This window comes from Lipotes vexillifer, unplaced genomic scaffold (assembly GCF_000442215.2).
Source record: "Lipotes vexillifer unplaced genomic scaffold, Lipotes_vexillifer_v1.1 scaffold469, whole genome shotgun sequence".
In the NCBI taxonomy this organism is placed as follows: Eukaryota; Metazoa; Chordata; class Mammalia; order Artiodactyla; family Lipotidae; genus Lipotes; species Lipotes vexillifer.
This window is the reverse complement of record NW_006788006.1, coordinates 1,173,574-1,197,176: the sequence shown is the minus strand read 5'-3', so window position 1 is coordinate 1,197,176 and position 23,603 is coordinate 1,173,574. Positions and strand designations below refer to the sequence as shown.

Here is a 23,603-nt window from a genome sequence, read left to right as displayed (position 1 = left end):
TCGGAAGAGGGCACCTGGAGACATGAGGGGTAAGGCTATGAGGGGCTGAGAGAACAGGGTCCACACAGGGAAGAGCAGAGCTGGGAGACCCTGAGTGGGCAACCTCACTGTGACTGTGGGCTGTCCCGACCCTCTCTGGGCTCAGTCTTCCTATCTGGGAAATGGGACCTCAGATGAAATCCTGAGAGGTGGACAGCGGAGGATTGCATGGAAAGATGGGAAGAATCAGGAGCCCCAAACAAGATGGAGTGAAGGAAAAGGGCTGGCAACTAGTATTCTTGCTATTGTATGTCAGTACTCCACATAAAGTAAACCTAGTCTGTGCAGACAACTGTATGTAAAGAGGGCCTACTGTGTGCTGGATACCTCATTAAAACATGCCCCCAGTGTGTCAGAAACTCTACATAAATTGTGCTACTATGTTCCAGGTATGCTACAGAAAGTGCATCTACTGTGTGCCAAGTACTCTGCATAAATCTTGTCTACTTTATGCCAGATGTTCTACTCCTTCCACCTCAACACTGACTGGGGGATTCAGGTGGAGGATCCTAAATCCTTCAGTGGGGTGGGGTGCACCCTCCCCCCAGAATCTCGTCCCCTTTCGCAGGGGTAGAATTTGCCTCCTGGCAGGTCCATTCACATCAAGGTCAGGCAGGCAAGGCCAGAATATAATAAATCAGGCAGAGTCCTGGGACACAGAGGAGAAAGAGCCCCAGTGCCCAGAGAGGTTCAGCTCACTTCAGACCTACTGTGTGCCAGGAATAGGCAGGCAGGCAGCCTAGAGCAGGAACAGCAACCACCGCACCCGCATTTGCCAACATAAGTCACTAAGCTGTTTTAAGTCTTTAAAGTATATGAACATTTTTTGTTTCATTTTACAGATGAGAAACTGAGACTGAAAACTACACAAGTGAATCACCCAAAGTCACACAGGTGATGGGAACAGGCTGTGCCCCAGACTTCACACTGGGTACCCTGAACCATGAAGCTCTCCTTTCATATCTGTAAATGGGCATTTCATTAGGACCACCTCCCAAGATGGTGGGAATCATTAAAAGAGACAATGCATGGGAAACACATAAGACAGAGGAAGGGCTCAATAAATGCAAGTCATTGTTATTGTTGCTGTTGTTGTCGTTGTTGATGTAATCATCCAACAGCCCTGCAGGATCAATTTCATGAGCCCATTTTTACAGAAGAAGAGCCGGAGATTCAGAGACGTGAAGCAACTTGCTCCAGCCTCCCAACAAATGAGGTAAATATGACAGTACAGGTGACAGAAAAGCCTGGCACATAGTACATGCTCATTAAATCTCTGGGGAAGAGAGAAAGGTTGGCAGCAGGGGGGTTTAAGGTTCTGGTGCTAAAATTGTGTTCCTCAAACCTCCACCATCCCACCATCTGCAAGTTTTAGGAAGTGTTGCTTTAAGACTCCTGAGTCTGGATTCTGCAAAGCAGGCGGGGAGCACAATGCCTTCACCCCTCTAATTCTCAGAAGGTTTTTTCGGTTATAAAATAAAGAGAAAAATCTACACCTTCCAGAGCTGTTCATACATACAACCATGATTACTGATCATTTATTATGTACTGGACACTATTTTAGGCACTAGGAATGCAGTAGTGAGCACTGCAGACCTCTTCCTGCTGTCAAGGGGCTTACATCTTGTGAGGAGATGGGTGGTGATCGATAAATAATCAGTGACTTGTCAGACAATGGTGAGTTATGTGCCTGGAGAACATCCTACCTTAGTCCAGGGGTCAGGGTGGGTAGAGACCTGAATGAGGAGGGAGAGTCTCCAAGAACAGACACTGGGTGGAACACCCAGGCTACACAGAAAGACGAGTGGTTTTTGTTCCTTTGACCCTGGGGCTAACATGCGAGATCATGCAATTTCTCCTTGGGGAGGCCAAAGTGGCCAGCAAATTCTGGCCCCATATGGAAGCTGTAAGCGGGTTTGGAGCTTTCACTACCTGTGACCAGATACTCAAACCCTAGCAGGTCTCTGCAGCCATTACTAGGGCAGGGTCTACCTCTGATTCGCAGATCAGGTGGTAGTGATAGGGACAGAGTAGGATAGTTGCACAGCTAGTTTAGAAATCCTACTAGGGGAAGATAGATAGAGAAGGACTTCTGGAGACCACCTTAAGTTAGACATCAACCAGGAAATGCCCAGAACATCTGGCAGCTAAACAACAAGCATAACACTTTAAAACTAAACAGACTTACTTAGGTCACTAATCTATATGATTAGGAACGAGGTGTACCACAGAACAATGGTTACAAGACTGCATTCTTGTAACCTTGTGAGGTCTGCAAGACAATGGACCCTGAAAAACTGCTTTCTTGCCCGTAGCTTACATAGGAATACGGGGAAAGGTGAAAGAAACTAGGGGAAAGGTGACATTATACTGAAACCTGAGATGACTCACCATAAATTCGTATATGTTGCCACCCTTCTGCTCATTTACATAGCTCTGTGACAGTCCCAGTTGGGCCATATAGGGTCCAAAACTCCCCCACCCGATATGTAGGGAGGTGTTAATGATGAAAGCTTGATGTCTACTCAAAAAATGAGGAAGAGGGTGGTCTTCTCCCCATCCCCACTTTTCTTTCATTTATAAAAATAAAGCCTACTTAGTTGTCGGGACAGTTGCCTCTCACTGAATTCTTTCTGCACAGAGACAAAAGAACCTATGTTTCAGTGAGTCCTGACACAGGTGTGTGGTTTCATTAGAAGGGGAAAGGGAACCAACACTGGAGGCAGGAAACCATAGGTGGGGACCTTCTGTTCATCATTGGGGATGTTCTAGAGCAGACCCAAAGGTTTTTCATCAAACAAGTAATATCTCAGATGCCAAATCACACAGGCCTGCCTTATGGAATGTCCCCCAGCCAGTGTTGGAAGGAGGGGAGCCACTCACCCCCTGCCCCTTCTCCAGGGGTCCTTCCACCCAAACCCAGAGTCAGGCGGTGGGCAAGCCTGTGCCAGACCAGCGACGGTGGTCACTGTGAGTCACTAGCTTGGGCACAGCCCATCAACCCTTTAAACCTCACTCTTCATGTCTGTCAAATGGGCCTGATAAAACCTCACAGAGAGTTGCAAGCGTCCTATTAGACACAGGCAGAGAGAGTAGGGAAAAGTATGTTTCAAAATAGTATGTGCATAAAGTTTGCATTTATAAACAAAACTTACAAATGTTTGTATGTGTGCACGTTTGTATATGCATTGAAAAAAAATCCAGAAGAATCCACATGTCATGATGGAATTGGAGGAAGTAGAATCGGAGTCTCTATAACTAAAACACAATTTAAGAAATAAGGATTTGGCACCGTGAGGAACACATAACTGGCACACAAAACAGATGAGCAGTTGTTTTGTGTCATCATAAAGACACGCCTCCCGAGAATCCACGTGGGGTCTCTAGAACAAGCATGCAGGCTGCCTGCTGGCTGGAGTTTTACCTTTCCTTTCCTCAGCTGTTAGGAAGGAACAAGTTCTGGATTCAGCAGAACTAAGTTCAAATCCCAGCTCTGCCATTTCCTGGCTGTGTCACCTTGGGCAAGTCAATTGCCCTCTCTAAGCCTCATGTCCCCCTCTGTAAATGGAGAGGTGGATTTACACCTCCCAGGTAGTTCGTTACTCAACAACAAACTGTGCTTGACCACCCAATCTGTACCAGGCACACTGCTGGGGCCCAAAACACGAGATGAACAAGACAGACAAGGTCTCTGGATTGTGTGCTCATGTCTCATGGGAGAAGCCAATTGGAAATAAGCAAGTCAGATGGTGGCAGAAATGAAGCAAATGAACAGCATGAGACATGCTAGAAAGTGACCAAGGGGGCTGTTCTGAACAGGGCAATCAGGGAGGGCCTCCCTGAGGAGGTGGCCTTAGTACCGAGTCCAAGCTCATACTGCTTGATGCATGACAGGCTAATAAATCAAGAGGAGTTTTGGGGCAAGGAACGGTGACCTTATTCCGAAAGCCAGAAGACCAAGGAATTGGTGGACTAGTGTCCCAAAGAACCATTCTAACCAAGTTAGAATTCAGGCTTCTTTCATGTTAAAAGGGGGGTTGGGGGTGTGACAGGTTGTTGCAGGCTTCTTGATGCCGGAATCCTTTGCTCTTGCAGCTGTCTACAGAGGTCCAGTCACAATGTTCCTGTAAACCTCTAATAAAACAAATGTTATTCTTTGTGCCACAACTTTTTATCTCTATATGAATAAAAAGTTTTATACCTTTAAAAAAGTCAAGCCTGGGAGGCACAGCATTGAGAATGGCTAGCATGTATATTTCAGGCTATAGGCAACATTCTTTTACAAAGGTGCAGAGCCAGCATGACTAAGCACAGGCAACAGAGTACAAAGGTTAGAGACAAAGGAATAGATCCAATGTGGAGTCAGATTTGTTCTTCCCTGTTATAATAGGAGTCTGGCCACCTACCTGCAGCCCGAGTCAGATAAGGAGATGATGTTTGGTCAATGGAAGGCACCTGCAGGCAATTAGAGGGGATTAGAGGACAGACATCCATCCTCTGCCAAAGGCCACTGCTGCTTTCAGCTTCAGCTAATCCCTCTGGGTTCCAGGAACAGCTACTACCTGGCCTGGGGGTGGTGTCAGCTCTCAGCTGATGCTAGCCCCCAGGGGGCTATACTAGCCTTGATGGTTTCCCTTGGTCCACTGTCAACTGAAATAAAAAATGCACAACGTCAGAGCAGTGAGATTCAGCTTTATTCAGGGACATTACTGAGGACTGTCGCCCAGGAGACAGCCTCTCAGATAGTTCTGAGGAACTGCTCCAAAGAGGTGAGGAAGGAGGTCAGCATATATGTGATTTTGGCTAAGGGGTATGTGCAATCCAATATACAGCATGGTAGTCGTCATGAGGAACAGATTTCTCAGTTAGTAATTTTAGTACTTTTCTAAACATGGGAAGATGCAAGAATTCAGGCTCATAAAATTTTTCCTAAATATCTAAAGTATCTAAAGGCCTGTTTTCCCAATGTGCAGAGTGCCTCATCCTGGTCGCTGTCCTGAATTAGCAACTGCAGTGGCTAATGATTTAATCCTTGTAGAACCAGATGGCAGGCAACATTCCTTATTTACACAGTCAATACTTTGTAGATGGCCCCTACTTAATGCCACTCTCATGTAGCCCATCTGAGGTCTCTGCCAGGACCCGACTATTACATTCTGCAAAGGGATGGGACACCTCAGCAATCCAGTTATGTGAGTGTCGATGTTTGTGTAGGCACAGAAAAAAATTGAAAAATTACACCCAACACCTGGAATGGGAGGGCAGAGTAGGAGGAAGAATGGTTCTGCTAAATGTCTACATTTACCCAACTGCTTCCTTTTCTTAGATGAAGCCTGCAAAGCATTTTTCATTATAATTACTAATCTATGTAATTACAAATTATATATTTATATATTTTAGATTTATTATTTATTCATTTTATTTATTTTTGGCTGCATCGGGTCTTAGTTGAGGCATGCGGGGTCTTCGTTAAGGCTCATGGGCTCTTCGTTGTGGCACTCAGGCTTTTCTGTAGTTGTGGCGCGCAGGTTCCAGAGCTTGTGGGCTCTGTTATTTGAGGCACATGAGCTCAGTAGTTGTGACGTACAGGCTTAGTTTCTCTGCAGCATGTGGGATCTTAGTTCCCTGACCAGGGATTGAACCCGCGTCCCCTGCATTGTAAGGTAGATTATTTACCACTGGACCACCAGGGAGGTCCCACAAATTACATTAAAAAAAAAATGCTTAGTGTTATGCATAGAGCATGCTTGCTGCATGCTTAGTGCCATGCCTGGCATGCAGCAGGACTCAAAATATACCACCTGTGAGAAGCCAGAAGGCATCGTGGTTAAGAACAAGGATTCCAAGTGCCAGGGTTCAAATCGGGACCAGCTGAGATACTTTGGCAGGTGTCTTTACCTTTATGTGCCTCAGTTTTCTTGCTTGAAAATTGAGGGTTTTGACAAGGTGGTTGTGAAAATCAAATGACTTGAAATGAGAAAAGTGCTAACGGCACTCCCTGGCTCAGGGTCAGCACCAAGCATGAATAATTGGCATTTTCTCTTATTTTGTGACAGAATGAGGACAGGGCACCAACCATGAGCCATAAGTCCCCCTTGCATGCTAGGAACATCCCCTGTTCTTTCCCTCCTCCCTTAGCAAGGAAGAGGCTCCCAGGAGAGGAGTAAGCACTGGGCTTGGGGTAAGATGGCTCATGGTCAAACCTGGGCTTTGCCACTCTCCAGCGCTGTGACCTTGGGCAAGTGACTTGCCCTCTCTGTGCCTCACATTCCTTCTCAGCAAAAAGGGAATAATAACAGGCCTTTGGGGATTGCAGGAGCAAGTTTATGTGTGTGTCTTAGTTTGCGTTCTCTGGAAGTAGACCCCAGTGCAAGGATTCAAGTGCAAATACTTTATTTGGAGGTGACCCTGAGGCAAGAATTCAACTGCAAGTTGTTTCTTGGGGAAGTAATCCCAGGAAATGCCAGTTGAGCACTGTGGAAGTGAGACTGGGAAGGGAAGGCAGCAGGTAAAGTGTACTTTAGCCAGAAAGCTCACACTGTGGCACCTGGGGCTCAGTCCTTCTGGGGGACAGCAGAGAACACACACCCACCAGTCCTTAGTCAGAGCTGCTTACAAGGGCATTATTTCTGGAGAATGTCCTGCCTGCACTGCACGGCTGAGGTCTGGGGTCAGGGCCAGGCCTCCCACCCCCTGTTCTTTCCCTCCTCCCTTAGCAAGGAAGAGGCTCCCAGGAGAGGAGTAAGCACTGGGCTTGGGGTAAGATGGCTCATGGTCAAACCTGGGCTTTGCCACTCTCCAGCGCTGTGACCTTGGGCAAGTGACTTGCCCTCTCTGTGCCTCACATTCCTTCTCAGCAAAAAGGGAATAATAACAGGCCTTTGGGGATTGCAGGAGCAAGTTTATGTGTGTGTCTTAGTTTGCGTTCTCTGGAAGTAGACCCCAGTGCAAGGATTCAAGTGCAAATACTTTATTTGGAGGTGACCCTGAGGCAAGAATTCAACTGCAAGTTGTTTCTTGGGGAAGTAATCCCAGGAAATGCCAGTTGAGCACTGTGGAAGTGAGACTGGGAAGGGAAGGCAGCAGGTAAAGTGTACTTTAGCCAGAAAGCTCACACTGTGGCACCTGGGGCTCAGTCCTTCTGGGGGACAGCAGAGAACACACACCCACCAGTCCTTAGTCAGAGCTGCTTACAAGGGCATTATTTCTGGAGAATGTCCTGCCTGCACTGCACGGCTGAGGTCTGGGGTCAGGGCCAGAGGCCTCCCACAGTAGTTGTTGCAAGGAACACAACTGGTGCAGACAGTTACAGCGGTTCAGTGACTTCAAAACACATACACTCCCACCCTTACCAATATACATACACCCACACATGCACACAATTGCATATACACTGTGTGCACATGGTCACACACAAGCACAATTACATGCACCCACATGTGCTTGCAGTTAGATACATACTCTTACACGCATGTTCATGTAAACACACGTGCACTGCACACATACATGCATGTACCTGCACATACAATTACATGCATATACTCACATATACACATGCTCACACGTGTGTGCACACAGTCACACATACACTTACACACAATCACACACAGTCACATAGCCACACACACACATTGAACTAATGGAGACTGAATTTCTTAGAGCCTGTTGTTTCTGGATCTTCCAGCAGAAGGAGCCTCCAACACACTCAGGAGAGGAACAGACACAGCAGCCAGTGACTGGACCAGGCCTGGGGTGTATATAGAGAATTAAACACACAGGTGCAGCAGCATCTGGGGCCCCACAGGCTCCATGCCTGCCCTCCTCCTTCTCTCTCATTCATTCACTATCATGGCCTTTAGTGGAAAGTCAAAGCCCTTTTCTAGTGAAAGAGGAGACATTTGACACCCAAGTATGGATAACTCTTGAAGGGGTTAGCTCCATGGTGGAGGAAAATAATCATGTATTCATTGATGGGAGAATGGGGTCAAGGGAAGGTTTTTTTTTTAAGATTGAGGTAATAAAAACATTATTTTTATTACGCTGAAAATGATCCAATAGACTTCAGGATACATGGTCAACATACAAAAATTAATTCTATTTTTATATTGCAGAGGTCAGCAAACTATGGTCTATGGACAAAATCTGGCCTATGGCCTGTCTTTGTAAAATATGCAAGCAAAGAATTGTTCTATATTTTTAAAGGATTGTAAAAGAGGGGAAGGAAAAGGAGCAGGAGTTCCTGAATATGGCCTGCAGCCAATAAAGTATTTATTATATGGGTCTTCACAGAAAAAATATGCCAACCCTGCTGTACATTAGCAATAAACAATTGGGAAATGTTTTCAAATACCATTTTTCAAGTGTCATTCACCACAAAAAGTGGAATACTCAGGTATAAATCTAACAACATATGTACATGATTTCTAGGATGAAAATTTCAAGACACTGATGAAAGAAATCCAACAAGACCCAAATTAGTGGAGAGATATACAATGCTCATGGAGTGAAAAACTCAATATTGTTAAGTTGTTAAGTCTCCTCAAATTGATCTACAAATTCAAGAAGTCACAATCCCAGGAGGACTTTTTGTAGAAATAGAGAAGCTGATCACAAAACTTACATGAAAATGCAAAGGACTTTAGAGTAGCCAAATTTTTCTGAAAAGGAAAAATGTAGTTGAAGGATTTACAAGACCCCTTTCAAGACATGCTATAAAACAACAGTAATCATGACAGTGCCATATTGGTCAAAGACTGGACATATAAATCATTCGAACAGAATAGAGAGTCCAGAAATTTAAAAAAAAAATCATGCAGGGCAAATCAATGTACAAAGTATAGCCTTCTCAATAGATGGTACTGGAAAAATTAGATACCCACATGCAAAATTAAAAAGTCAACACATACCTCACACCTTATACAAATTTAACAGAACTAAATGATGTAAAATTGTAAAGTTTTTAGATGAAAAAATATAAGAGAATCTTTGTAACCTTAGTTTAGACAAAGAGTTCTTATGTGTAACACCATAAGCATAATCATAAAAAGAAAACATTGATAAATTTCACTTTAAAAACCTTTTAAAATTTTGCTCTGTGAAAGAAATTTAAGATAAAGACCAGCCATACACTAGGAAAAAAGACTTGCAAATCACATATCCGACAAAGGATTTGTATGTAAAACCCAACAACAGAAGGTAAAAATCCAAGGAAAATTAATGGGCAAAAGATTTGAACAGGTGTTTTACCGCAGTAGATGTATGTATGGCAAATAGGCACATGAAGAAATGTTCAATATCATTAGTCATTAGGAAATGCAAACGAAAATCACAGTGATATATCATTGCCCACCCATAAGAATGGCTGGGGAACACTGACACCACCAGGTGCCAGTGAGTATGGGCGGCAACCAGAGCTCTCACAATTAACGATAGGAATTTTAAATGACACGGACACCTATGGAAAACAGTATGGAGGTTCCTCAAGAGTTAAAAATAGTGCCGCCATATGATCCAGCAAAATTGAAATCAGGATCTCATAGAGATATCTGCACTCCCATCTTCATTGCAGCATTATTCACAATAGCCAAGATATGGAAACAACCTAACTGTGCATCAATGGATGAAGATGTGGTGTACATATACAATGGAATACTATTCAGCCAGGAGAAAGAAGGAAAACCTGCTTGTTTGTGACAACATGGATGGACCTTGAGAGCATTATGCTGAGTGAAATAAGTTAGAGAAAGACAAATACAGGCAGAATTCCATGTCTGTGGGTTCTGCATCTGCAGATTCAACCAACCCCAGTTCAAAAATATTTCTTCCCCGGATATTTAATGAGCATGTTCTATGTGCCAGGCTTTGCTGTCACCTGTACTGTTGTATTTACCTAATTTGCTCTGGAGGGGTGGAGCAAGTTGCTTCAGCTCTCTGAATCTCCTGCTCCTCTTCTGTAAAAACAGGTAATGAGTTTGATCTTGCAGTGCTGTTGAATGTTTACAACAAAAACAATAACAACAGCAATAATGACTGTGTTTATTGAGCCCTTCCTCTGTCCTATGTGTTTTACATGCATTGTCTCTTTTAATGATTCCCACCATCTTGGGAGGAGTTGCTAATGAAATGCACATTTGTAGATACAGAAGGAGCAGAGCGTAGTGGTTCAGGGTATTCAATGTAAAGCCTGGGGCACAGACTAATTCCAAGAGCTCTGTGGCTTTGGGTGAGTCACTCATATGATTTTCAGTCTCAGTTTCCTCATCTGTAAAATGAAAAAAGAATTAATATACCTAAGAGGCTTAAAACAGCTTCAGTGGCTTATGTGGGAAATGCTGGTGTGGTGGCTGCCATTCCTGATCCAGGCTGCCTGCCTATCCCTGGCACACTGTAGGTCTTCAGTGAGCTGAACCCATCTGGGCACTGGGGATCTTTCTCCTCTGTGTCCCAGCACCCTGCCTGGTTTATTATATTCTGGCCATGCCTGCCTGACCATTATGCGGATGGACCTGCCAGGAGGCTAAGTCTACCCCTGTGGAGGTGGTAGAGATTCGGCGGGGATGGTGCACCTCACCCCACTAAGGATTTTAGGACCCTCCATCTGATTCCTGCAGCCAGTGTTGAGGTGGAAGGAGTTTTGGGGTCTCCCCAGCATCCTACCAGTGTCAGGAAGACTGTCCTTCCCCCACTCTCTTGCTCAGTAGCTCTGCCAGGAGCCCCATCCTTCAAGTTCTTTGTCACCTGAGACCACCCCACAGGGCAGTTCTGGACAGGATCCAGAGAGCGCCAGGAGGGGAGCTCTAGATCCATTGGGTGGTGCATCCTGGATGTGGGAAGATGATCCATCTGATGATACAAGGACCTCAAGGAATCTCCCCACTGGGGTCACCATATTGCCTGAGATTCCACCATTACAAATGTCCCTGGATTAACAGGGCATTGCCCCTTATGGTTGGGGGTGGAGCGGCTGGCAGAGGGAAAAGGCTTAGGCTTGATGGTATGACAGACCTGGGTACCTTCCAGCTCTGCAACTTATGTTAGAGGTTTGCCCTCTTTGAGCTTCTCTTTGCTCTTCTGTTAAATAGGTATCTTCCCTCCTGCCATCACTTGCGTCTCTCTGCCTGGTCCCAGAGTTCTGGCCCAGTGAGGGGAGGTGATATATTATCTTGCTGGCAGAATATCTGACACACAGTGGGTTTATGTAGTGCACCTGACACACACACACAGAGCGCTTTATGTATAGTACTGGCACAGAGCAGGCATGATTTTTGTAGACTGCCCAGCACATAGTAGGCGTTCTTTGTGTAGTATGTCTGGCACTCAGTAGGCATGCTTTATGTAGAACACCTGGGATACAATAGACAGGATTTGTTTAGAGTACCCAGCTTATAGTAGGTACACTTTATGTAGAGTATCTAGCATATAGTAGGCATGCTTTATGTAAAGTACTTGGAACAGAGTAGGTTTATTTTATGTAGAGCACTTGACACACAGCAGGTATGCTTTATGTAGGGCACCTGGCACACAGTAGACATATTTACATAGAGCACCCAACACACAAGAGGGTGTTGGGTGCTCTACGTAATCTATGCTTTACATAGATTACCCAGCACACAGTAGGCATGCTTTATGCACAAGACCTAGCATAAAGTAGATAGGATTTATGCAGAGTACTTCACACACAGTAGATGCACTTTACATAGAGCACCGGACACATAGTAGGCATGCTTAATCTAGAGTTTGTCACACACTTTAGGCATGTTTTTTGAGGTACCCAGCCCAGAGTAGGCACTCTTTACATACAGTTGTCTGCACAGAGTAGGCTTACTCTATGTGGAGTACGGGCACGCAGTAGCACGAGTACTAGTTGCCAGCACTTTCATTCCATCTTTTTGGGGCTCCAGATCCTTCCCATCTTCCAGTGGAACCCTCCCCGGTCCCTCCTCAGTCTCTCATCCAACATCCCATTTACCAGATGGGAAGACTGAGCCCAGAGAGGGTCGGCACAGCCCCCAGTCACAGTGAGGCTGCCCACTCAGGATCTCCCAGCTCTGCCCTCCCCTGTCTGGATCCTGTTCTCTCTCAGCCCCTTGCAGCCTTACCCCTCATGCCTCCAGGTGCCCTCTTCCGACTGTGCCCTTTATTCCCTGAGTCTGATGCAGGTAATCCCCAGCCAGGCTGGGTTCTCTGTTCCTGCTCCCAGCAGTCATGTCTCCACCCAGGCCCTGGGCTGCTTGGAGAAAAGACTTGAACTCCTGCCAGGCTGTGTGCCCCAGAGGGCCAGAGGCTTCACAGTTCTGAGCTTCCTGATTCTGTGCTGAGAAATGGTGCAGACACCCTCCTGGCCCAGGCATGGAGAGGAGCCCCAGAGATATTTGCGCAGCTCACCTGGCACCTGAATGTTCATGCTTTTACCTGCTGCACCCTGCCTTGCAAGGGCAGGGCTGGCTGTGAAATTGGGGGCCCTGAGTCACCTTTGCCTGCACCCCAACTTACCTACGTGGGAGGTGCTGAGTCCTGAGGATCCAGTGTCCACACCGTGTGATCCTGAGCTGGTTCACAGGCTTCTCTCAACAACACTGTAACCCCTTCCCTCCCCCTTCTATTTGGGCAGCTGCCAGGTGGGGAGGAGGTAAGCAGGCTGCAGGGATTGGCTGGCTTAGCCCGGCCCCTGGAAGCTTCCTCTAGGTCAGGGGCCAGACAAAGCCTTCCCCAGAGGAGGGGAGAGGAAGTTATGTGGGACAAGGCACTCCTGACAGAAGGTGCCAGGCTGGGCGTCTAAGGGCTGGGGGTCCTGGCCCGGGGCACGGACGGCCACTGCTCAAGGCAGTGTGGCTCCAGGGAATGAGCTGGCCTGGGAGATGAGTGGATACTAGCTGGTTACTAACTCCTCTGTCTGTCTGTCTGTCTCTCTCTTCCTCTGGCTTTCTCTGGGTCTCTCTCCCCTCTCTGAGCCCTTATTGCCCTGTCCGCAGCACTCACCATCCCTGCCCCTCTCTCCTGTCCCTCTATTTGTCTCTGCCTCACAGCTCACCATCATCGCCCCCGCCCGTTCCTTCATCCTCAGGAGCTCACCCTCCACCGCGTCTGCCCTACAGGATGCTGCAGCTGAGCCTGTCCTGGCTGGGACTCAGGCTGGTGGCAGCCTCCCCGTGGCTACTCCTGCTGCTGGTCGGGGCCTCCTGGCTACTGGCCCGAGTCCTGGCCTGGACCTACAATTTACAAAATTTACTAAAAGTAAAGTTTGCTCTATTTGGTGTACAGTTCTGAGATTTGAAATGTCTAGAGTTGTGTAAACACACTACCATAGTCACCCTTGATAGTCAAAAACTTTTCACCCCAACTCCTGCCAAACACTGATCTATTGTCCATCCCTATAGTCTGGCTTCTTTCCCCTTACAACACATTTACGATTCATTCATGTTGCATGCATCAATACTTCGGTTTTTTATTGCTAAGTAATATTCCATAGTACGGTGAGCCACATTTTCTTCACCAGTTGGAGGACATGTGGATTGTTTTCAACTTTGTGCTGTCATGAATAAAGCTACTATGAATATTTGTGTACAACCGTTCACTGCTCTTGGAATGGGATGGCTGGGTCCTATTACATGTGTACGTTTAACATTAGAAGAAACAACCAAACTATTTCCAAAGTGTGCCATTTAAAATTTTTAATTTCATTAAAATTCCCAGCTTTATTGAGATATAATTGACACATAACATTTCTGTTTAAGGTGTACTACACTTTGATTTAATACATTTATACCTTAGAAAGTGATGATACCTAGTATTAGCTACCACCTCTACCCCATCACATACTGACAATTTATTTTCTGCGGTCAGAACATTTAAGATCTACTCCTTCAGGAACATTCAAGTTTCTGACACAGTACCATTAGCTGTAGTCACCATACTGTACATTAGATCCCCAAACTTGTTAATCTTAAAACTGGAAGTTTGTATCCTTTGACCAGTATCTCCCCATTTCCCCAACCCCCGGTAACCATCACTGTCTACTCTGTATCTTTGAGTTTGTCTTTTTTAGATTCCACATATAAGTAATATCATACAGTACAGTTATCCCTCAGTATCTGTGAGGGATGGGGCGATTGGTTCCAGGACTCCCCACGGATACCAATAATTGGGGATGCTCAAGTCCCTCATATAAAATAGCGTAGCATTTTCATACAACCTACACATATCCTCCTGTATACTTTAACTCATCTCTAGATTACTTATAATGCCAAATACAATGTAAATGCTATGTAAATAGTTTCTGGTACACAGCAAATTCAGATTTTGCTTTTTGGAACTTTTTGGACTTCCCCCTCCCCCAAATCTTTTTGATCTGGGACTTGTTGAATCTGCAGATGCAGAACCCACAGATATGGAAGGCTGCTTGTATTTGCCTTTCTCTAACTTATTTCACTTAGCATAATGCGCTCAAGGTCCAACCACATTGTCACAAACGAGCAGGTTTTCCTTCTTTCTACTGGCTGAATAATATTCCATTGTATGCATGTATGTATATATATATATATATCACATCCTCTTCATCCATTCATCCACTTATGGGCAGTAAGGTCGTTTCAATATCTGGGATATTGTGAATAATGCTGCAGTGAACATGGGAGTGCAGATATCTCTATGAGATCCAGATATCAATTATGCTGGATCATATGGTAGTTTTATTTTTAATTTTTTGAGGAACCTCCATACTGTTTTCCATAGGTGTCTATATCATTTAAAATTACAATCATTGGGCTTCCCTGGTGGCGCAGTGGTTGAGAGTCCGCCTGCCGATGCAGGAGACACGGGTTCATGTCCCGGTCCGGGAAGATCCCACGTGCCGCGGAGCAGCTAGGCCCGTGAGCCATGGCCGCTGAGCCTGCGAGTCCGGAGCCTGTGCTCCGCAGTGGGAGAGGCCACAGCAGTGAGAGGCCCGCGTACCGAAAAAAAAAAGAAAAAAATTCCAATCATTAATATGTGAGGGTTCTGGTTGCTGCCCATACTCACTGGCACCTGGCGGTGTCAGTTTTTCCCCAGCCATTCTTATAGGTGTGCAATGATATGTCCCTGTGATTTTAGTTTGCATTTCCTAATGACTAATGATGTTGAACATTTTTGTATGTGCCTATTGGCCATCCATATATCTTCTGTGGTAAAGCACCTGTTCAAATCTTTTGCCCATTAATTTTCCTTGGATTGTTACCTTCCACTGTTGCATTTTACATACAAGTCCTTTGTCAGATATGTGATTTGCAAGTCTTTTTTCCTAGTGTGTGGTTGGTCTTTATCTTAAATTTCTTTCACAGAGCAAAATTTTTAAATGTTTATAAAGTGCAGTTTATCCATTTTTTTGTTTTATGATTATGCTGTTGGTGTTATATATAAGAACTCTCTGTTTAACCTAAGGCCACAAAGTTTCTCTTCCATTTTTTCTTCTAAAAGTTTTACATTTTTACATCATTTAGTTCTATGATTCATATTAAGTTATATTTTGTATAAGGTGTGAGGTATGGGTTGACTTTTTTTTTTACATGTGGATGTCCAGTTTTTCCAGTACCACTTATTGAAAAGACTATCCTTTGTACATTAACTTGCCCTGCGTGTTTTGTTTTGTTTTGTTTAATTTCTGGACTCTCTATTCTGTTCCACTAATTTATGTGTCTAGTCTTTGATCAGTATCGCACTGTCATGATTACTGTCATTTTATACCATGTGTTGAAAGGGGTCTTGTAAATCCTTCAACTATATTTTTCCTTTTCAGAACAATTTTGGCTACTCTAAGTCCTTTGCATTTTTAATGTAGATTTTTTAATCAGCTTATTTCTACCAAAACTCCTCCAGGGACTGTGATTTCTTTGAATTTGTAGATCAGTTTGAGGACACTTAACATCTTAACAATATTGAACCTTCTCCTCCATGAACATTGTATATCTCTTCATTAATTTGGGTCTTCTTGGATTTCTTTCACCAGTGTCTTGTTCATCCTAGAAACCATGCACACATTTTGTTAGATTTATACCTGAATATTTCACTTTTTCTGGTACATGAATGAGAGAGAGGGAGGAGGGGCGGCATGGACCCCATGGGTCCCTTGCTTAATTCTCAAGACACACCCAGGCCTGTTCTAGTCACTGGCTGCTGTGGGGTGTCCGTATCTCTCCTTCTGTTTGAAGATTCAGAGACAACAAGCTCTAAGACATTCGGTCTCCATTGGTTCAATGTGTGTGTGTGGCTATGTGACTGTGTGTGGGATTGTGTGTAAGTGTATGTGTGACTGTGTGCACACATGTGTGACTTGTGCACACATGTGTGAGCATGTGTGTATGTCAGTGTATGCATGTAACTGTGTGTGCAGGTACATGCATTGTGTGTGTGTGCATGTGTATGTAAGAGTGTGTATGTGACTGCAAGCACACGTGGGTGCGTGTAACTGTGCTTGTGTGTGGCTGTGTGCACACTGTGGGTGTGTATATGTGATTGTGCATACAATTGTGTGCATGTGTATCTGTGTGTGTATGTGTTTAAGGGTGTAAATGTATGTGTCTTGAAGTCACTGAACCACTGTAACGGTCTGCACCAGGCTGTGTTCCTGAAAACAACTGCTGTGGAAGGATCCTGCCTCTGTCCCCAGACCTCAACTGTGCAGTGCAGGCAGGACATTCTGGAGAAATAATGCCTTTGGAAGCAGCCCTGACTAAGGACTTGTGGGTGTATGTTCTTTGCTGTCCCCGAGAGGGACTGAGCCCCAGGTGCCACAGTGTGAGCTTTCTTGCTAAAGTACCCTTTACCTGCTGACTTCCCTTCCCAGTCTCACTTCCATAGTGCCCTACCGGCATTTCCTGGGATTATTTCCCAAGGAAACAACTTACAGCTGAATTCTTGCCTCAAGGTCACCTCCAAATAAAGTATTTGCACTTGAATCCTTGCATGAGGATCTACTTCCGGAGGATGCAGACTAAGACACACATAGGCTCGCTCCTCTAATCTCCAAGGGTCTGTTATTATTCCCTTTTTACAGAGGAGGAATGTGAGTCTCAGAGAGGGCAATTTACTTGCCCAAGGTCACACAGCTGGAGAGTGGCAAAGCCAAGCGTTGACAAGGAGCCCTCTGATCCCAAGCCAGTGATTGCTACTTTCTAGGGAGACTCTTTCCTGATAAGGTCAGAGAGAATGAATAGGGGGTGTTCATAGCCTGCAAGATTGCTGATATGTATGCTAGTGTGGCCTAATGCTCATGGCTGGTGCCCATGTCCTCATACTGTCATAAAGTAATGGCAGTTATTCATGCTGGTGCTGACTCTGAGCCATGGAGTGTTGTTACCACTTTACTCATTTCAATTCATTTGATTTTCACAACCACCTTGTCATTACCCTCAATTTTCAGGCAAGAAAACTGAGGTACAGAAAGGTAAAGAGACATGCCCAAATTTACTCAGCTGGTCCTGATTTGAACCCTGGCACCTGGAGTCCTTGTTCTTAACCATGATGCCCTCTGGCTTCTCACAATTCGTATGTATTGAGTCCTGCTGCCCATCAGGCATGGCACTCAACATGGTACTATGTATGACACTAAGCATTTTTCCTTTTGAAAATATAATTTGTAATTACATAGATTAGCAATTGTAATGAAAAATGCTTTGCAGACTTCATCTAAGAAAAGGAAACCATTGGTTCCATGTAAACATTTGACAGAACCATTCTTCCTCCTACTCTGCCCTCCCATTCCAGAAAAATTTTTCAACTTTTTCTGTGCCTACAGAAACATTGACACTCACATAACTGGATTGCTGAGGTGTCCCATCCCTCTGCAGAATGTAATAGTCAGGTCCTGGCAGAGGCCTCAGATGGGCTACATGAGAGTGGCTTTAAGTAGGGGCCATTTACAATGTACAGGCTTTGTAAACAAGAAATGTTGCTTGCCATCTGGTTCTACAAAGATTAAGGCGTTAGCCATTGTAGTTGCTAATTCAGGACAGACACCAGGATGAGGTACTCTGTACATTGGGAAAACAGGCTTTTAGATAGATATATATATTTAGGGAAAATTTTATGAGCCAGAATTCTTGCATCTTCCCGTGCTTAGAAAAGTACTAAAATTATTAACTGAGAAATCTGTTCCTCATGACAACTAGCAGTAACCATCTACCATGATGTATATTGGATTGCATATACCCCTTATCTAAAATCACAGACAACTGAGCCAAGGGAAACCATCAAGGCTAGTATAGCCCCCTGGGGGCTAGCATCAGCTGAGTGCTGACACCAACCCCAGGCCAGGTAGTAGCTGTTCCTGGAACCCAGAGAATTAGCTGAAGGTGGAAGCTGCAGTGGCCTTTGGCAGAGGATGGATGTCTGTCCTCTAATCCCCTCTGATTGCCTGCAGGTGCCTTCCACTGACCAAACACCATCTCCTTCTCTGACTTGGGCTGCAGGTAGAGGGCCAGACTCCTATTGTAACAGGGAAGAACAAACCTCACTCCACAGTGGATCTATTCTAACCTTTGTGCTCTGTTGCCTGTGCTTAGTCAGGCTGGCTCTGCACCTTTGTAAAAGAATGTTGCCTATAGCCTGAAATATCCAGGATACCCCTTTCTCAAGGCTCTGCCTCCCAGGGTTGACCTTTAAGTCTGTAACACTTTTCATTCATACAGAGATAAAGAGTTGCAGGACATAAAATTACATTGGCCTTGTTGCAGGTTTACAGAAACATTGTGACCAGACCTACAGGGACAGCTGCTAGAACAAAGGATTATCCGGGGATCTGGCTAGCACCAAGAAGTCTACAACAACCAGCCACACCCCCCTCCCTTTCAGTATAAAAGAAGCCTGAATTCTAACTCCAGTATGATGGTTCTTTGGGACACTAGTCCACCATCTCCTTGGTCTGCTGGGTTTCAGAATAAAGTCTCTTCCTTGTCCCAGCACCTCGTCTCTCAATTTATTGTCTTATTGTGTGGCAATCAGTACAAGTTTGGATTCGGTCACATTGTTGTAGCCCCTTTTCTCAACCTGGGTCAGTGTCAGCTCCACAATGTCCCTGCAGATGGGGATTCATGAACCTCCTGTGCACCTGGCCAGTCCCTTTGCCCACTGACTAAGCAGACCCCTGAATGGGGAGCAAAATTCTGTCTCTCCCCTTTCAGGCTTTTTCTCTCCTTTGGAGTGATGTTCTTGGGGCCTCCCACCATTGGTTTTTGGGTGAGAACCCTCTTTTGCCCTCCACAGGGATGTTCTCTTTTGAGCCCCACCACAGTCCCCTCACTTCTCAGTGGAGGGGGTGGTCAGGTTAATTTTCAGAACTGGCATCACCCAATAGGTCCCATTTAGGGCAACTCTCACAGGTCTTCCAGGCTTTCCTGAAGTTTTCCTAGTGCCTTATTTTTTCCAAAACCAGCTCATCAGTTTTCCTGGTACCTCTGCCAAAATGTTGGCAGCCCCAGCTTACAGATCTGGCCTGGCTCAATGTGTCTTCAGGGGCTGGTGAGGTTTCCTGATCTTAATTATGGTAAGTGAAATGCAGCAACTGCTTCCTGCCTGAGGTCTGGCCAGACTTCACCATCAATGTGGTCTCAAGCACAGGTAGTTCCTGCTTCCCCCCTGGATAGGCAAGGAGAGAAACTGCCCCACTTTCTCTGTTTAATTCATCGCCTTTGAGGAAGGAAGCAAGAATCACACATTTTTAAAGTCCATTTGTTTGCCCCACTTTGTGCTGGGTCTTTCCAGTGCTAGCCAGGGTTGGGGGGAGGGAGGTGGGGTGAGCTTTATTCACTCGCTACCCAATTCTCCACATCATTCAGGTTTCTGCTCAAAGGTTGTAACAGAGAAGAACAAACCTAACTCCACATTGGATCTACTCCATTATCTCTATATAACCTCTATGCTCTGTTGCCTGTGCTTGGTCATGCTGGCCCTGAACCTTCATAAAAGAATGTTTCCTGTAGCCTGAGCTATACGTGATAGCCCTTTCTCAAGGCTCTGCTTCCCAGGCCTGACCTTTAAAGGTATAACACTTTTTATTCATATAGAGATAAAAAGTTGTGGCACAAAGAATAACATTTGTCTTGTTGGAGGATTACAGGAGCAATGTGACTGGACCTCCTGGAGAGCTGCAAGAAAAAAGAATTCCAGCACCAAGAAGCTTACAGCAACCAGTCACACAGACCTTCACCCCACTTTTAGTATAAAAGAAGCCTGAATTCTAACTCAGGTAAGATGGTTCTTTGGGACCCTAGTCCACCAACTTCTTGGTCTGCTGACTTTACAAATAAGGTCACCATTCCTTACCCCAAGAGCTCATCTCTCAATTCATTAAACTTTTTTGTGTGGAGCAGTACAAGCTTGGACTCAGTCACAAGGCCACCTCCTCAGGGAGGCCTTCCCTGATTGCCCTGTCCAAAACAGTCCCCTTGGTCACTTTCTATTCTGTCTCAGGCTGTTAATTTCCTTCATTACTGCCACTATCTGACCCTGTCTTATTTCCTGATGGCTTCCCCCATCACACGTGAGCAGCACAATCCAGAGACCTTGTCTGTCTTGTTCCTCCAATGTCCTGGGTCCAAGCACTCTGCCTGATACAGAGTAGGTGTTCAAGTACAGTTTGTTGTTGAGGAGTGAACTACCTGAGAGATAGAAATCCATCTCTCCATTTACAGAAGAGGACATGAGGCTTAGAGAGGGCAAGTGACTAGCCCGTCACATAACCGTCAGGTAGCAGAGCTTGGATTTGAACTCGGTTCTGCTGATCCAGAACTTGATCCTTTCCAACAGCCCAGGAAGGAAAGATGAAATGCCAGCCAGCAGGCAGCCTGCATGCTTGTTTTAGAGACCTCACGTCGAATCCTGGGATGTATAGTAGGTACACATTATGTAAGCACCTGACACACAGTAAGCATATTTACATAGAGCACGCAGCACACAGTCGGTGTACTTTACATTAGTACCTGGCACATAGTAGGTATGCTTTATGTAGAGCACCTGGCAAATAGTAGGCACACTTTATGTAGAGTATCTGACACACTGAGGGGTGCTTTTTGAGCTGCCCAGCCCAGAGTAGGCACTCTTTGCATATAGTTCTCTTCACAGAATAGGGATACTTTACGTGGCATACTGGCACAGAGTAACACAAGTACTAGTTGCCAGCACTTTTCCTTCATTCCATCTTTCTGGGAGCTCTTGATCCTTACCATCTTCCTGCAGACCCCTCCTTGGTCCCCCTCTCAGGCTCTCATCTAGCAACCCATTTCCCAGATGGGAAGACAGCCCAGAGAAGGTCGGCACAGCCCACAGTCACAGTGAGGCTGCCCACTCAGGATCTCCCAGCTCTGCCCTCCCCTGTCTGGACCCTGTTCTCTCTCTTGGCCCCTTGCAGCCTTACCCCTCATGCCTCCAGGTGCCCTCTTCTAGCTGAGGACACTTTATCCCCTGAATCTGATGCAGGTAACCCCCAGCCAGGCTGGGTTCTCTGTTCTTGGGCCCAGCAATCATGTCTCCACTCAGGCCTTGGGCTGCCTGGAGGCAGGACTTGAACTGCTGCCAGGCTGCCTGCCCCAGAGGCCAGAGGCTTCACGTCTCTGAGCTTACTGATTCTATGACAAGAAATGGTGCAGACACCCTCCTGGCCCACGTTTGCCCTGCTCACCTGCCACCTGAATGTTCATGCTTTTACCTCCTGTACCCTGGCCTTGGAAGGGCAGGGCTGGCTGTGAAATTGGGGTCCAGAGTCACCTTTGCCTGCACCCCAACTTGCCCACGTAGGAGGGGCTGAGTCCTGAGGATCCACTGTCCACACCGTGTGATCCTGAGCTGGTTCACAGGCTTCTCTCAACAACACTGTAACCCCTTCCCTCCACCTTCTATTTGGGCAGCTGCCAGGTGGGGAGGAGGTAAGCAGGCTGCAGGGATTGGCTGGCTTAGCCTGGCCCCTGGAAGCTTCCTAGGTCAGGGGCCAGACAAAGCCTTCCCCAGAGGAGGGGAGAGGAATTTGTGTGGGACAAGGCACTCCTGACAGAAGGTGCCAGGCTGGGCGTCTAAGGGCTGGGGGTCCTGGCCCGGGGTGGGGAAGGCCGCTGCTCAAGGGAATGAGCTGGCCTGGGAGATGAGTGGATACCAGTGGGTAACTAACACACACTTTCTGTGTGTGTGTGTGTGTGTCTGTCTGTCTGTCTGTCTGTCTCTCTCTCTGTCTCTGTCTCTGTCTCTGTCTCTCCGTCTTCACCTTGATTTCTCTGGGTCTCCCTCCCCTCTCCCAGACCTTGTCTGCCTTCTCTGAGCCCTTCTTGCCCTGTCCCCAGGACTCACCATCCCTGCCCCTCACTCCCTTGTTCCTGTCCCTCTAATTGTCTCTGCCTCACAGCTCACCATCATCGCCCCTTTCCTTACCTTCAGGAGCTCACCCTCCACCGCGTCTGCCCTACAGGATGCTGCAGCTGAGCCTGTCCTGGCTGGGACTCGGGCCGGTGGCAGCCTCCCCGTGGCTACTCCTGCTGCTGGTCGGGGCCTCCTGGCTACTGGCCCGCATCCTGGCCTGGACCTACACCTCCTACAACAACTCTCGCCGCCTCCAGTGTTTCCCGCAGCCCCCAAAACGCAACTGGTTCTTGGGTCACCTGGGCCTGGTGAGTGTGGGTAGCAGGATGAGTCTGGAGCATCAGGGTGGGTGGACTTCCTGCAGGGTCAGGAATGGGGCTCAGGGGCTCTAGGACAGCAGAGAAGCCAGGGAGGATGAGAAGTCCCCTTTTTCCTCACTCCTTCATTCCTCTGCTCTGCCATCGAGACCTTCCCCACATCCTGTCCTTCTATGCCTAGCCTGCTTTGGGGTCCATTTCCTGCCTGTCTTCCACACATGAGGTGCGCTGTCCAGGGTCTGCTCTGCATGTGGCCCATTTCCTTGTGTCTTATTCTGGGCTACATCTTCCCCACAGGAAAGAGCTATCACCTCCCCATTCCCACCTACAGGTGCACAGCTACCCACCCCCTCCCCTCTCCAGGACCCCTCCCTCTAATCTTACTCCCTTCCCCCTGCTCCCTCCAAGATGTCCCAATGGGCACCCTTGACCAATCTGGATAAAGTTGGCCACTCACTTCCTCTTTCAGCAGCCTTCTTACACTTCCCCATCCTCCATGCCTGCCTACCTTGTGCCCCAAACTTTGACCTTTGACTTGACCCCGCTCATGATTAATTAAACAGTTAATTGTCCAATTACTGATTAACCATCTTTCCAATTTGATGATAGTTCTGGGGAGCAGACACTACAGTGCCCAGTCCAGGGCTGGCATACAGTAGGCATGCAAAATAAATGTTTGATGACCAAGGTGAGGAACTTGCCATCACCCCCCCCAGTCAAGGTCAAAGGGATGGGTGTCCTCCTCCTATCTCCCAGACAGCTTTCCTTTCCTGCCTGGGATGAGAACTACAACTTGGGGCGGGACTTGCTGCAATCACTGTTCATTAAGACAAAGTTCAGAACGGGGGCATTCCGAAGTTCACCGTGAAGGTGAGATTCACAGTGCTGGGATTCTAGGTCTTGGAATGGTTTCAGGACATCCTGGAAGCAGCA

The 23,603-nt window shown here is 46.4% G+C and overlaps 2 protein-coding genes across 2 annotated transcripts in view; one reads left to right on the top strand and one right to left on the bottom strand.

Annotated features, from left to right (window-relative positions):
- Positions 1-23,603, bottom strand: part of LOC103079229 (leukotriene-B(4) omega-hydroxylase 1-like) — a 79,138-nt gene that overhangs the window by 4,308 nt on the left and 51,227 nt on the right. The gene's annotated exons all lie outside the window — the stretch shown is intronic.
- Positions 22,464-23,603, top strand: part of LOC103089103 (leukotriene-B(4) omega-hydroxylase 1-like) — a 14,124-nt gene continuing 12,984 nt past the window's right edge. The window contains exon 1 of the mRNA XM_007460974.1: positions 22,464-22,661. Within this exon, the coding sequence (XP_007461036.1) occupies positions 22,464-22,661 (198 nt within the window). The remainder of the gene's footprint in view (positions 22,662-23,603) is intronic.